The sequence below is a fragment of the Silene latifolia genome, chromosome X (assembly GCF_048544455.1).
Source record: "Silene latifolia isolate original U9 population chromosome X, ASM4854445v1, whole genome shotgun sequence".
Classification (NCBI taxonomy): Eukaryota; Viridiplantae; Streptophyta; class Magnoliopsida; order Caryophyllales; family Caryophyllaceae; genus Silene; species Silene latifolia.
In genome coordinates, this window is record NC_133537.1 from 64890178 (window position 1) to 64906153 (window position 15976).

At 44.6% G+C, this 15976-nt stretch overlaps 1 protein-coding gene across 1 annotated transcript; it reads left to right on the plus strand.

The window, feature by feature from the left end:
• The first annotated feature begins 15267 nt into the window (after positions 1-15267).
• On the plus strand, positions 15268-15948 carry LOC141617493 (uncharacterized). The gene has a single exon (XM_074434695.1). It carries the CDS (start codon positions 15268-15270, stop codon positions 15946-15948), a length of 681 nt encoding a protein of 226 aa, XP_074290796.1.
• The last annotated feature ends 28 nt before the right edge of the window (positions 15949-15976 follow it).

Genomic DNA, 15976 nt, shown 5'->3' on the forward strand with positions numbered 1-15976 from the left:
TAAATGAATTTGCATAAACAAAAGAGAAGAGATTAATAATCAACCTTTGGTCCTAGCAAAATGGCCTAAGAACAATATCAAAATGATATTCTCCTAATTGTTGCACCCAAGATGCTCCGAGAAATGCCCCTCAAATTGCTAGAATGAGATCCCCAAATTCCCTAATTAATTTTAGGGTTTTTGTGTTTTGATGATGAGAGAAAATTAGGTCAAAGAGGAATAAGAAAATGATCCCCAAAATCCTCTCTTAAAACCGTGTGAAAGGAGAGTTTAATGGGAAGATATTTTCTTCCTTTTATTTTCTTCTTTCGGTTTTACCAACTACCAAGAATAAGGAGAAAATCTTCTTATTTTTGGTTGTTCTTAAAATGTATAAAATGTGTATTATTTATAAATTGTCATATATATCGACATGTCTTAATAAGTCCACTTATAACAGTTTGCAGTCGATTTATCAATACCCGTCTGTCAACATTTATTATGACAATATTGTATAATATATACATTTACTATAAATATCACATATTTATAAATCGCTAATTAAATATAACTGGTTACATTTAATTACGAATTAACATCTTAATTCGTTTAAGCTAACATTATATACATTAATTAAATATAACAGTTTATATTCAATTTACGAATTGACAGTTAATTCGTCTCAGCTAATATTATTTAATTGTATTAAATAATCGTCTCATCATCACATTGACTAACTGTTTAGTCAATTACATGGACTAACCTTTTAGTCATAAGACATCAATGTGATTACATTTCGATAATCACATCTCTCAAACACATCCTTTAGGTGTGACTTTTAGGGACCAGTTGATCACCGCCATCAGTATGATAATAACGTCAAACTTTCTAGCAATCCAACCGTTATTAGGTAATCGTTAATCAACTGATAAAATACTAAGTATACCCTTGTGAACCTATAAGAGATTTATAAATGTTATCACACTAATTGTGGAGGATACAAGCTCCAACAATACTAAACTATCTATTAATATTCTTACGTTTTTTTTCTATTTTTTTTATCATAATTAAAATATGTGCAAATGATATGAAACCAATATTCTAATGATAACAGTTTTTTTACCACGAATCTAATTATATAATTTTCGTACTTTTTTTTACGATGTTTTTTTTTTGTCAAATGGTATAAGTTTTTATATAAAAATTATCAACCTCACTTAAATATAATATAGAAAATATATATCATATTTTGGAGATAATGATACAAACTCTTAAGATCTCTTTAAGACAATACTTAAGAGACTCAAAAGATTTTGTGGTGATACCTAAGTTCCAAGGATGCCCCCTATTTATAATTATAGGATCACCCCACTTTATGCTAATCTTTCGATGTGGGACAATTCTATTATTTATACCTAGTATATTTACTTCACCAACATTATTTTTTAATGTGAGACATATAGCATACTATAAAATACACAATTTTTAACATGGGCAAATTATATGAAATTTATACCTTAATGATAACATTTTTTTACCACGAATCTAATTATATTATTTTCATAATTTTTTAAATGATATTTTTTGGCAATTGAAATGTAAAAGTTTTCATGTAAAAAATAGAAACATGACTTGAATATAAATTAGGAAATATATACTACACTCTATTCTTTACATCAAAAATTATTATTTATGAAACTTTCCTAAATTGATTTTTGATGATGTGGATAGCTTAGAATCGCTCTTAAGATTTGTGTTAGAGTTCAAGGATAAGTCTTTGTCTCTAAAAAACTTAAGGTTCTTAAAGAAGCTTGTTGTACCAGCTACGGAGTATTACTTTTGGTCCAGTTGGTGTTGCTCTTGTTTTTTAGGTGGGTTTTTCTACATGGTACCCTTGTACTTCTTCGTATTCTACGTGGTATCCCTCACTTTTCAAAAATATCAGTGGTACCACTAAACTTATTGAAAACATCTTTAAATACCCAAAATGCTCTAATATGCCTCTTTTAAATGTTTAATTTATACATTTTTGACTGGTTTTTGGCAATAATTTGTCATATCATTAACATGAATATCGTTTACTAAATCATAAACATATTTTCTTTCCAAAATTTAACTGATTAAAAATGTGATTTTAGTAGTTTGGGTATTTTAAGAACATTATACTAAATTTGGGGGTACCACTGATGTTTTAAAAAACGTAGGGGTACCGTGTAGAATTCGTAAAAACATAGAGGTACCACGTAGAAAAACCTTATTTTTTATATCATAATCTGAAGATAATGATACAAACTATTAAGAGTTCTCTAATACAATTGATGGGGCATATTCTGCACCCGCTGACCGAGTCAACATATTGAGCAAGGTCAAAGATATCCACAGCAAGTCAACGACTTAGACAGCCTAACCGACGCAGCCTGTCGACCTGTCTCTTGCGCCTCGGCTGGGACAACTAGCCAGCCAGGGCACATATCCACGTACTCATATCCAAGACCCCTCGGCATGGAGTCAACAGGGCCCGCCGGCCTGCCATGGGTCCCTCGGCCGAGGGTAGATCAGTCTTTCCACCTGCTAGCCACTTGGCCACTACGTGACAAAAGGTGAAAGTCTATAAATACTCCTCAACCCTCATTGAGGAAAGGATCCAGAATCTAACCTAAAACACCTCATAATCTGGTAATATCTTCCTTATCTCTCTACAACATATACTTCGCCAAGTAACACACAACTTAATCCCTTTAAGTTTACTGACTTGAGCGTCGGAGTGAGTACGCTCGGTGCAAAGCCGAGCCCTCAGTTCGTTCATTGTTTCAGGAGAGGCCGAAAGAAGGATTCAACCCAAGACGTCATTCTACAAGCCACGAGTGGTAACAAATAACTGCTTCGGAATTACACCCGGAACAATTGGCGCCGTCTGTGGGGAAGAGATACTAGAAGCTAGTCACATTCATTCCCAAACAAAAAAAAAAACACAAAACAAAACCCACCCAACGAGCTAAGAAGATGTCGAAACAACCAGAAACGGTGCTTGTGGAAACTGAATTCTACCAAGATGACACATTCCACAACTCTGAAATCGGGCAGTCCCCCACCGGCCGTATCACTGATACGACGAACGGGATGCCGAAGGAACAAGACACACCGCTGCCCGCCGACCAAGTCACTATCATGGGACATGTGGTTGATGCAGCTAAACTGAAGCTACTCCTGGAACTAATGGGTAGCACGCCGGCTCACACTGTCACAACGACAAGAGCGGCGGCACCCCTGAGGAGATCGGGGTCCAAAAAGTGACTCCGAGAAACTTGAACGAAGCATTGGAGGAAGCTGACCATGTCAAGACGCCGGGGGAGCCCAGAGTGCAAGTGGTAGACCTGAGTCCTTCCCGCACTCGCGGGAGGACAGTGTCGCCGCAGCACCGACGAGGCATGCCCCAGAGGAGTGAAAGAAGTCCGACTCACCAGAGTCGGAGAAGGAGTCCGACTCACCAGAGTCGGAGAAGAAGCCCTTCCCGCCACGGGGAGAGGAGCCGGACTAAGGATGCGAGAAGCCGATCGCGGCGTGTCATTCGACACGTGGTCGACGGCCCTCGATGCCTATGTCCTAGAGGTCCGGTGCCGACTAAGCTAAAGTTGCCACCCATATCATACAAAGGAGAAGGCGACCCAACCGACCACGCCGAGGCTTTCGAGTCTTACATGTCGGTATGGGAGCAACCTGATGAGGTTTGGTGCCGAGTCTTCCCAACGACTCTGCATGGGATGGCACAAAGTTGGTACAAGGGGCTACCCGATGGGTCGGATATCTTGCTATGCCGACCTAAGGGACACATTTTTGGCCCAATATTCTTGCAATAAGAGGAGGGTGTCGAGACATCGGATCTCCCGACTATCGACGGGGGAGGCGAGTCTCTCCGGGTTATGTGAAGAGGTTCGACGCCAAGGTTCAGCAGATTCGTGAGTGAATAGCGAACCGGCGCCTTCGACCGATGAAAGGCCTCCCGAGAGGAGACTTAAAAAACGAGCTCATCAAGTGCGGAGGTCTGAACCTAGACTCCGCCAGGAAGATGGCCGACCAAGCCATAAAGGTGGAGGACTATCACAAAACCTCGGGTAGGCGGCGAGGCCGGGCACTCAGAGAGTAAGAGCCACCGGGAGGACAACCCGGATGAAGGACGCCGTGACAATAATAGGTCACGGTCTGACAAGTCCGCCAGGAAACAGAACTCGGCGGGCGCCGGGGGGAGTTCAGGACCGTACTACCAAAAGCGGTACAATGGTCACACCCCCTGGTCGTATCTGCCGCCGAGGTCTTCTCCCTGAGCAAGAACGAGGGTCAGAAGTGGGAAAGGCCTCCCAAGGCGAGGGGGGACGGTGACACGAGCCAGTACTGTGAGTACCACGGCCACACCGGTCACGTAATCGACAATCGCCGCATCTGAAGAATGCCATTGAAGAGCTGATCCGGAAGGGGAGTCTCAGCAAATATGTTGCCGGAGGCCAAAAGACTAATACCGGCGGCTCAAATAAAAAGTCCGTCTTTGAACGGATAGGAGTGATCCATGTTGTCATCGGGGGCAACGAGAACGGTGGGTCCGCTCATGGGCACAAACGGCACCTGAACGAGCTGTATCAGGCCATCAACTTTGTGCCCAAAACAGCGATCCCCGCTTCCAACATCCCCGATATGACTATTGGGAAGAAGGACTACGAGGGAGTCATCGCCCCGCACAACGACCCACTTGTAGTCCACTTGGACATAGCCAACCACCTGGTCAAGAGGTGCCTGATTGACACAGGCGCCTACACGAACGTTATGTTCAGGGAGTGCTTTCTCAATCTCGGCCTGAAGATTGAGGACTTGAGCCCCTGCACCAATCCATTGTACGCTTTTTCCGGGCCGGCCTGGTACCCCGGGGTCAATCGGGATCCGGTGATGTTCGGCGAGGGAATGCGGCTAAGAATGTCCTATCCGAGTTCGTGGTCATTGACGGCTCGTCCGCCTACAACGTTCTCATAGGCCGAGTCACTCTGAGCGAGGCCGATGCAGTAATGTCCATCCGGGCCCTGACACTGATGTATGTCTTGGACCGGGGGGAAGCGCATAAGCTCGTCTCAAAGGACGAAAAAGACGAAGTAGTCAACGTCCAAATATCCGCGAGGGTGCAACATGCAATCCCTCAAAGTGGCGAAGAAGTCGAAGAAGGGGAAAAGCCCATCCTTACAACAGGAGGGCGACCTCATGGATGCCACTGTCGGCATGGTCGAAGGAGCGGAGACCGAAGAAGTGGAAATTGACCCGGGCGCACCGAATCGCTGTCGGTGTCAACTGGAGCCAAAATTCGGGGCCGCTCTCCTGACTGCGAGGAAGAACAAAGACGTCTTCGCTTACTCGGCAGCCGAGATGCCAGGCGTGAGCCGGGAGGTAATTGTTCACAAGTTGAACGTACTCTCCACCGCTCGCCCGTCAAGCGAGAAGATGAGGAACTCCTCGGCCGAGAAAGATGAGGCCATCAAAGCCGAGGTAGATAAATTACTAGCGGCGGGCTTTATCATGCCTTGTACTTATCCTGAGTGGTTAGCTAATGTTGTAATGGTGAAGAAATCATCGGGGGCGTGGAGGATGTGTGTAGATTTTACCAATCTTAATAAAGCGTGCCCCAAAGATTGCTATCCCTTGCCTCGAATAGATAGTTTAATCGACGCCACGGCAGCTACACTATCTTGAGCCCGCCGGACGCCTTCTCAGGGTATCATCGGTATTCATGGCCGAAGAAGACATGCCTAAATGCGCGTTCATCACCGGTAACGGCACATACATGTATAAAATGATGCCGTTCTGTTTGAAGAACGCCGGCGCAACTTACACAAGACTGGTGGACAAAGTGTTCCAAAATAAAAAAGGCGAAACATTGAGGCTTACGTCGACGATGCTATTGTAAAAAGCAAGTCGACAATGAGCACCTAGCCGATTTACACGAGACATTTTGTTTCGAGGAAATACAAGATGAAACTTAACCCAATGAAATGCAACTTCGGTGTCCGGTCAAGTAAGTTCCTCGGCGTGCTTGTCAGCGCCAGGGGAATTGATGCCAATCCAGAGAAAGTCCAAGCAATCCTGGACTGCCCGGAGCCGAGGAATCGAAAAGAGGTTATGATGTTGACCGGGAGGATGGCGGCTCTAGCCCGTTTTATCTCTCGGTCAGCCGACAAGAGCACCCCATTCTTCAAAGTGTTGAAGGGAAACAAGGATTTCAGCTGGGGGGAGGAACAGAGCACAGCTTTCAAGCAACTGAAAGCTCATCTTCAAACTCTCCCAACCCGGTCCAGGCCGATGCTGGGGGAGACGCTATATATATACATAGCGATTACCTCGGCCACGGTCGGTCGTGATCATCGAGAGAAGAAGACAAACAAAGAACACCCAATCTACTTTGTCGGCCATACATTATTGCCCGCGAAAGGAATTACCCACCGATTGAAAAAGCGGCCTTTCTTTGTCGTCGTTGCCGCAAGGAAATCGAAGCCTTACTTCGACGCACATCCCGTGACGGTCTTAACCGACCAACCATTGGAGAAAGCATTGGAAAAATTTGAGCAATCCGGCAGGCTCATCAAATGGGCAGTAGAGCTATCCGGCTTCGGCATTCAATACAAGCCGAGGCCCTCGATAAAGGGACAGCACTTTGCAGATTTCTGGCCGAGTGCACATATCAAGAAGAGCAAAACCCGGAGTATAGGAAGTATACACCGACGGGTCCTCCACGGCGAACAGCTCGGGGAGCCGGCATACTTATCATCGGCCCAAACGGGGACGAGTTTGAGTACGCCTTGAAATTTACCTTCTCGGCCTCAAACAACGAATCCGAATACGAGGCGGTGATAACCGGAGTCGAGCTAGCTAGAGCTGCCGGGGCGGAGCACATCATTTTGAAAATAGATTCACTTTTAGTGGCTAATCAAATCAGAGGAGAGTACGAGACTCGAGACGACGGGATGGTAAGATACCTGGAAAGGGTAAAAGCCGACACTTCAAAATTGAAATCTTTCCAGATACAATGCATTCCCAGGTCTGAGAACAACCGAGCCGACGCTCTCTCAAAGCTTGCCAGTTCAACCATCAAGAATGTCGTCGAACCGTCTTTGGTGGACATCGGGAATGCCAAAAGCATTGCGAGACCGTCGGCATGGTGGGCGACATAGAGGCCGAGACAACGTGGATGACTCCGATAATGAAGTACAAAGCGATGAACAATTACCGGAGGACCGCGATCTCTCACGAGAAGATAAAGAGGATCGCAGCAAGGTACTTGGTGTTTGAAGGAGAATTATACAGAAGGTCCGTGATAAGGCCACTCTTGAAATGTGTCGGCCCAGCCGACGCGGAGCTAATACTGACAGAAATTCACGAAGGCATCTGTGGTCATCACATGGGGGCAAGAACACTAGCCCACAAAGCTCTCCGAGCCGGCTACTTCTGGCCCACCATGCTTGAGGATTCCAGAGCCAAAACCAAAAAGTGCAACAACTGTCAAATGCGTGCCCCGGTGATACATGCACCTTCCCGAGACTGCGGCCAGGTACTTAGTCCCCTTCCTTTTGCACACGAGTGGGGGATGGATCTACTAGGGCCATTTCCAACGGCATCCGGAGGAAGAAAGTACTTGATTGTCGCCGTTGACTACTTCACCAAATGGGTTGAAGTCGTAGCGGTACCGCCAAGACCACGGCGGCCGTAAGAAAGGTAATCTGGGAAAATGTCATAACTCGTTTTGGGTTACCCCAAGTCATGGTATTTGACCACGGCCGAGAGTTTTGGAGTGACACAATAATGAACTGGTTGGAGGAACTTGGTATCAAATTTGCATACTCCTCATACGCCACCCACGGAGCAACGAACGGCGGAGGCGGCCAATAAAACAATCCTCAACGGTTTGAAGAAGACAGTTGAAGACCTAAAGGGAAGATGGGCCGATGAACTACCCGGCGTCCTGTGGTCCCTGCGAACCACGGAGAAAGAAGCAACGGGGTACAGTCCGTTCCACTTAGTCTACCGGTCCGAAGGGGATCCCGCCAATTGAAGCAACGGTGCGACATTCGAACGACCACCTTTAACCCGGTTGAAAATGAGGAAGGTCTAAGAACCTCCCTAGACCTGGTCGAAGAAAGCCGAGATACAGCACGCCTCAACTTGGCAGTATACCAAAACCGAATGAGAAGAGCCTACAACCGGAGAGTCCACAAAAGGGACTTAAAAGTAGGAGATCTAGTCCTAAGAAAGTCGGCCGCCACCAACAAAGGGAACATTCATGGTAAATTGACTACGCCAACCGGGAGGGTCCTTACAAAGTGGTTGAATAAATGAGGCCGGGTACATACCGCCGACGAGATATGGAGGGAGTGCCTTTGATGAGCCATTGGAACACCGATAACCTCGGAAATACTTTGTATAGCGGCGGAGGTGTCCAAAAACTGTTGTTGGCACCCCAACGCGTGTTTATATCTATTGAAAAATCATCCAAGTTTTCCATCAAAGTGTTTATCCCCTCCGTAGTCATATCGAGGTAGACGCCACGGCCCAAGCCGGGCAGTCACCCCAAGAAGTAGACGCCACGGCAGTCACTACCATTGCAGTTGATACTCGCGAAAGCGACCAACATGCCTTAGGAACGTATAAGTACAGTTGAGACGCAATTCTAGCCGCCTCGGCCAACCGAAGGCCTGGCAGAGGAAGCGATCAATATGTCTACAGATACGAACGTTGTCGAGCCGTAACCTCTAGCCGCCTCGGCCAACCGAAGGCCTGGCAGGGGACACAACGGTCGATACGCTAACATGTTCACAGCGGCGGTTGGGAAGCGCAAATCGGACGCCTCGGCCAGACCGAGAGTGAAAGAGGAAGCGACCAACATGCCAACATGTTTAAAAAACGTTAAACACAGTTGAGATACGCATTCTAACTGCCTCGGCCGGGCCGAAGGTAAAAACGAAAAAGCGCTCAATTAATAACGTAAGAAGACAAGTGAAGGATCGTGATCAAAGCCCCGGCCAAGCCGAGGGCCAATAAACAAACGTTATTGAAAACGATTACAAGGAGAATACAGACGACGGCCGTCCCCATAGGGATAAGCCAAAACACAACCTACCAAAGTTTTACAAAAATCAAGGAAAAGAAGAACAAAAGGTTACAGACATATCATTTGAAGCGCCAAAAGATGGCAGGGAGGAAAGGCTTAATAATTGGCCCCCGAACAGCTGAAGCTATCCGAGATGCCGGGTGAGCCTGGTGACGACCGCCCGTCTCCCTATGCCTGTTGCTGCCCGCCATCGGCGACGTCAGCAGTATCACCTTTGGTAGGCGACCCAGAAGCTGTCTTGGCAGCTTCAGCAGCCTCAGCAGCCTCAGCTGCTCTCATTCTCTCAGCTTCCTCCTTGGCCGCCTTAGCCTTCTCAGCAAGGGCCGCCTTCTCCGCGGCCTCTTCTTCCTCCTTCTTCACCCTTGCCTCCTCAGCGGCCTTCGCCTCCGCGGCCTTCTCCTTAGCTTCAAGCTTGTCATCAAGCAGCTCGTCAAATTTTTGCCACGGAAAGGAGCCATCAAGAAAGAGCTCCCCAATCACTTCCCTGGCGGCTTCTTCGGCCAGGTCCCGGTATTGGGCGCACATGTTAGGGAGGATAACGCATTGGAGCCTCTCAATGTCCTCCTCCCTCTGGGCGATGATAGCCTCCTTATTCCGAACCACCTTCCCCTGAGCCTGAAACATGGACTTCCATTCGTCCCTCTTCTTAGCATTAAAGTCGGCGACTTTCTGAAGGTGGTCATGCCCCTCCAGCAACTTAGCGGCATCAGCCTCCGCAGCCTCAGCCTTGGCTCTCTCAGCAAGGACTGCCTTTTCAGCGTCCTCCCTAAGTTTTCGCTCAGCAAGGACCGCCTCTTCAGCCTCAGCCTTGGCCCTCTCAGCTTCCTTCTTCGCAGCATCGAGTTCAAGCCTGAGCCGCTCGAGCTGTGGGGCAGCTTCAGCCATGGCCTTTTCTTGCTCCACAATAAGAGCACCGGCCACATCAGCCCACTTCGACAGCATCCTGGCCAAACTTAGGCCCTCCGACCTAATCTGGATGGGGGTAGGCTTCGGGAAGGAGGAGACGACGGCGGCATCTTGACCAGCCGTCTGCGCAGCTTGCTTCTCAGCACGCCGTTCAACGGTGTGTCCGGTAGACGGCGGTGGTTGATCTACAAAAAATTCAATCAAAGCATCCATGTCAACATTCATGGACATACCAGAAAGCCTGTCATCAGGAACGCCTAATGAACCGGCTAAGTCGAGCCACGGGATAGATCTGCCACCGGGCTTGGCCTTCTTGGCCGGACGACCCATTTCTTTGCCGGCCTCGGCAGCGGTAAGCGCGATAGAAGCGAAGCGAGAGCGGCAGCGGCGGCGGCGATAGGCTCTTTCCTCTTGCGGAAGAGAGGAGATTCCACTGCCAAGGTGACCACCTCCTCGGCGGTAATATCAACGATCTCCACCGTCTTTTTTTGGACTGAAGGGATGGGAGGTGGAACTGATGTCGACGCCGAAGACTTTTTTTTTTCGCGTTCGGCGCGGTATGTTACCAGCAACCTTCGCCTGGGCCGCCGTCGTATCTAAGCCCTTCAGCTGCTGATCCATGAGATCATTTGGCGCCGGTCTGCGATCACGAGCCTGGGCCTTAGGATGCAAATCAACAACTTGCTTGTCCTTATCAAGTCCCATTCTCCTAAGGATATCTTGGACGGATCCCGGGCCAAAATGGTCTGCAAAGGAAACGAAGCAAGGGTTAAGTAGAAGAAATAAATCAAAGTTCAAAAAATAGAAACACTAAAAGCAGAGATGGGCCTCACACCGACCCCACTCACCCCGTTCGAGGGCCGGTATGAGGCCGACGTGGCAGAGCAGCTCATCCTGAAGAATGATCTGCGTCGGGGGCATCCATCCCTTCAGTATCCCATTCTTCTCAGCCTCAAACAGCCTCATCGCCCGCTTCTCATCCGCATTAAGAGGAACCCTGCTGGCGTCCATCTTAAGCTTACTCCGGGAGACCCATTTGTCATGCTCCCCCTTACTCTCGCACCGCAAATTGACGCGGTCTTTGGAAGGACCGGGCGATGGATAATCCTCCGAACCTCAACGTACACCCACCGCGGCTTCCAGTCCTTGCAGGAAGAAAGCTTATCAACGGAGACGTAACCCGGCTCCGTCTGCATGCTGTACCACCCAACGCGACCAGGGGCTGACGGCCGAAGGTGATGAAGCCGGCGGAATAAGTTAACCGTTGGGACCTCCCCCTTGAAAAGACAGAGCCACACAAAGCCGACTATAGTCCTAATGGCCAACGGGTGCAGTTGGGCCACGGCGACGTTCATGGCTTTAATTATGGCCATAACGTATTCGTTCAGAGGAAACCGAAGCCCATACTCCAGGTGTCTGATGTATACGCCGATACAGCCCGGAGGAGGGCAACAGACGGCCTGACCCTCTCTAGGAATAACAATATTATACTCCCTGCCGAAGGAGAAATAATGTTCGAAGAAGTCAGGACCAGAACAACTGGCAAATTTGTGGGTCCAAGCACGGTCAGGGCCAACCTTACAGGCTTCGCCGTGATCCAGGACATACGACCTCTCGTCATCAGGATGAGCCCTTTCCTCATCATCACCGTCATCATCAACATCATCATCATCATCCTCCCAATCCTCCAGAGCTTTTGGATCAACTTCAGGAGAAGGAGACCTAGGGCCCCCAGACCTTATCGGAACGGCGGCTAGTGCCTCCTCTTCATCAAGACGCGACGAGGAACCCCCCGGCGCATGATTACTAGGTCCGGCATCAGCAGAAGACATGATTCACAACAAAGAAACTTAAACAATTAAAAAGTTGGAAAATTTGTTTGTTTACCTTGGGAAGAGTGTTACGCCGAGTAACGCTTCGAAGACTAGAGAGAAGTTTCGTCAAAGAAAGTTAAGCAAGAAGAAATTTTTTTTTGAGAAAATGAATTTGGAAGGCCAAATTCAGGGGCTAACTCTCCTATTTATAGGGCAAAGCCCACTCAATCCGACCAATCAGGGCAAAGCCCATGAAAGCGTCAACCAATCAACAATGAGACACATGTCAAGCATGCAGCCATGGAATGTCAATCGACAAACAGTTACAAAACTTCTTCAACACGCCCCTTGGTATCTGCTTGCCAAACGGCCCGCTGATTCGACCAAGCTTGGCAGCACCGGCTGGGGGCAATCAAAAGCACACGGCACTCACAACCTCGGTCTCGGCCAGCGCCACTTTCTTTTCCACATCTGATGTCCATTACACATCCATGTGGAGGGGGGATATGATACGGCCTAAGCAGAACCAAGCCGAGGTAGAAGAAGCCGGGCGAAGAAAATTTCAACTTGCGAGAATACGCTCAACACTCATCGAAGGTCCATACCACGGCATAGACTACGGTGGGGGCAAATTGATGGGGCATATTCTGCACCCGCCGACCGAGTCAACATATTGAGCAAGGTCAAAGATATCCCTGACAAGTCAACGACTTAGACGACCCCTAACCGACGCGCCTGTCGGCCTGTCTCTTGGGCCTCGGCTGGGACAACTAGCCAGCCGGGGCACATATCCGCGTACTCATATCCAAGACCCCTCGGCATGGAGTCAACAGGGCCCACTGGCCAGCCATGGGTCCCTCGGCCGAGGGTAAATCAGTCTTTCCACCTGCTAGCCACTTGGCCACTTGGCCACTACGTGACAAAAGGTGAAAGTCTATAAATACTTCTCAACCCTCATTGAGGAAAGGATCCAGAATCTAACCTAAAATACCTCATAATCTGGTAATATCTTCCTTATCTCTCTACAACATATACTTCGCCAAGTAACACACAACTTAATCCCTTTAAGTTTACTGACTTGAGCGTCGGAGTGAGTACGCTCGGTGCAAAGCCGAGCCCTCAGTTCGTTCATTGTTTCAGGAGAGGCCGAAAGAAGGATTCAACCCAAGACGTCATTCTACAAGCCACGAGTGGTAACAAATAACTGCTTCGGAATTACACCCGGAACAACAATATTGAGAGATTCAAAAGATTTAGGTTGATAACTATGTTCTAAAGATGGCTCCTATTTAGGCTCCTATTTATAATCATAGGATCACCCTATTTTATGCTAATCTTTCGATGTGGACAATTATATTATTTATACTTAGTATCTTCACCACACCTACGTTATTTTTTCAATGTGAGACATATAACATACAATGAACTACAACATTTTTTATATGTGCAAATGATATGAAACCTATACTCTAATGATAACGGTTTTTTTACCAGGGATGTAATAATATTATTTTCATAATTTTATTTTACGATATTTTTTTGCCAAATGAAATGTATATGTTTTTATATAAATAAAATTATAAACATCACTTGAATATAATATATAAAATTATACTCGTGTCATATTGGGGAGATAATGATACAAACTCTTAAGAGCTCTCCAAGACATACTTAAGAGACTTAAAAGATTTTGGGTTGATACCTAAGTTCCAAGTATGTCTCCTATTTATAATCATAGAATCACCCATCTTATGCTAATCTTTCGATGTGGGACAACTTTATTATTTATACGTAACATATTCATCACACCTATATTATTTTTCAACGTGGGACATACAACACACTAAGAAGTACACCATCTTTAATATGTGCAAATTATATGAAATTTATATTCTAATGATATCATTTTTTTTTATCACGAAGCTAATTATATTATTTTTATAATTTTTTTAACGACATTTTTTTGCCAAATGAAATGTAAACGTTTTTATATAAAAATTTAGAAACATCACTTAAATATAAAATAGGAAATATAATATTATAGTAATTAAAAGATTCTCCACTTTATTTTTTACATCAAAAATATTATTTATGATACTTTCCTAAATTAATTTTTGATGATGTGGACAAACCTAGAATCGCTCGAAAAAAGCATCTTATATATATATATATATATATATATATATATATATATATATATATATATATATATATATATATATATATATATATATATAGGCGGGATCCGGTGAGGACGGCTAAATATTTGAGGATTGAGGACGGTATGAAATAACACACTTTATTCAATACAATACCACGCGCAAAAAATCAAACCACAAAACACAAAAACGCGCAAAAAAATCAAACACAAAAATTAGACGATTCATATTTCATATTCTACTTCAACTTTGTCTCTCTAAAAACTGAAAAAAAAATCGAAGAAAATACTGATAAATTGTTGAATCAATCAAGATTACGAAGGAATACGAATCATTGCTGCATATCATCGCATTTTTCTTTGAATTCAGGTACAATTTTTGATCTAAATTCTTCCGATTTTCCATTTTAGGTATATTTTCCAGAAATAATTGATCAATTGGTTTACGTAATCAATATATTTGCTCTGAATCTTTGGTCGGATGTTTTTATAACATAGACATGCATATAATTTGGGTAAAATCCGAAAATGTTCATTCTAGGGTTTCAGAAAATGTTGTGCAATTATTTTAACATTTTCATGCAAAAATTTTCGCATGAACTAATTGATAAAATCGATTATTTTTCATCTACTTTCATATTATTGATCGTGTTTGTGTGTCTTACTGCTTCGCAAAATCTCTCAAATTCATTTAATTTGCGTTTGTATGTAACATCACAGAAAATAGATGAAGAACACGAGAAAAACGTATTGTATTATATTCTGATATTGTATAATGTATTGTAAATCTTGTGATATTGTATTGTAAATGATGTGAGATTTTATTATGTATACTGTGTAATACTATAACTAGTTGTGATATTGTATTGTAAATGTTGTGATATTGCAACTAGCTGTGATATTGTATTACATTCTGATATTGTATAATGTATTGGATGAAATATAAAACTAGTTGTGAAATTGTAATGGATATGTTGTGATATTGTATTGGATATATTGTGATATTGTATTTGTAGACATGAAAAAAAATTCATGTTGTATTGAAGATTTTATGTTATGCAAAAATTGGTTTGTACTGACGTAAATTGTCTCAGGTTTTTGAAGAAATACAGTCATGAACACGCTGGCACTCACAGAAACTCCAACAGAAAAACCTTGCAAAAAGAGAAAAGCTATAAACGATAATAAGTCCCAAAAAAACTCCACAAAAAAAAAACAAACCAACAAAGGGAGCTCCAAATGTGGTGACAGGAGATGCCTCTGATCATAACAAAATGATTGTGCAAAATGAAAATGAGGATGGTTTAGAAATTATGGACGTGATTGAGCAAAACAAAAAAGGAACTGGTCGACATGAAAGTGAGCACAAATTTGTAACAAAATGTAGGCCAAACAAGCTGTTTGAGCTTATTTGTGAGCTTAATGATGAGCAAAAGAAGGCAGTGGAAGAAATTGGTTTTGGAGGCTTGTTGCATTTAAAACTTATTAAGGAGATTCCTAGAGGGATTGTGGAATTGCTTATAAAAGCTTTCAAGCCTACCAGCTACATGTTTAGGGCGAAAAAAATCGAGTTTTTGTTAAGCAAAGCTGATGTGCATGATGTATTCCTGCTTTCTAGGGTTGGTGCTAGGGTGCAGAAACCTATGACTGGTAATTGCAAAGTGACTGCTGATGATGAATTGAAAGTTGAGTGGCGAAGAAAATTTGGATTAGAGAGTAAGGCAAACCCTATTAAGTTGAACATTGTGCATGATAGATTAATGAGTTGCAATGAGTCGGGTGATGATTTCAAGAAGCTGTTTGTTTTATATAGCATGTCTATTTTCTTGGCACCTACAACAAATTACACACTGGATTTAAAACTGCTTAGGGCTGTTGAAGATGTGGCAAACATAAAAAATAGTGACTGGAGTTTGTATGTTTTTGAAGCGGTTGGTAGAGAAATTTGTTGGTAATTTTAAGGAGGGGACCAAAAAGACAAGT

Coding starts and splice junctions, on each gene's coding strand:
- LOC141617493 (XM_074434695.1), top strand. CDS start 15,268: ATGATTGTGCAAAATGAAAATGAGGATGGTTTAGAAATTATGGACGTG.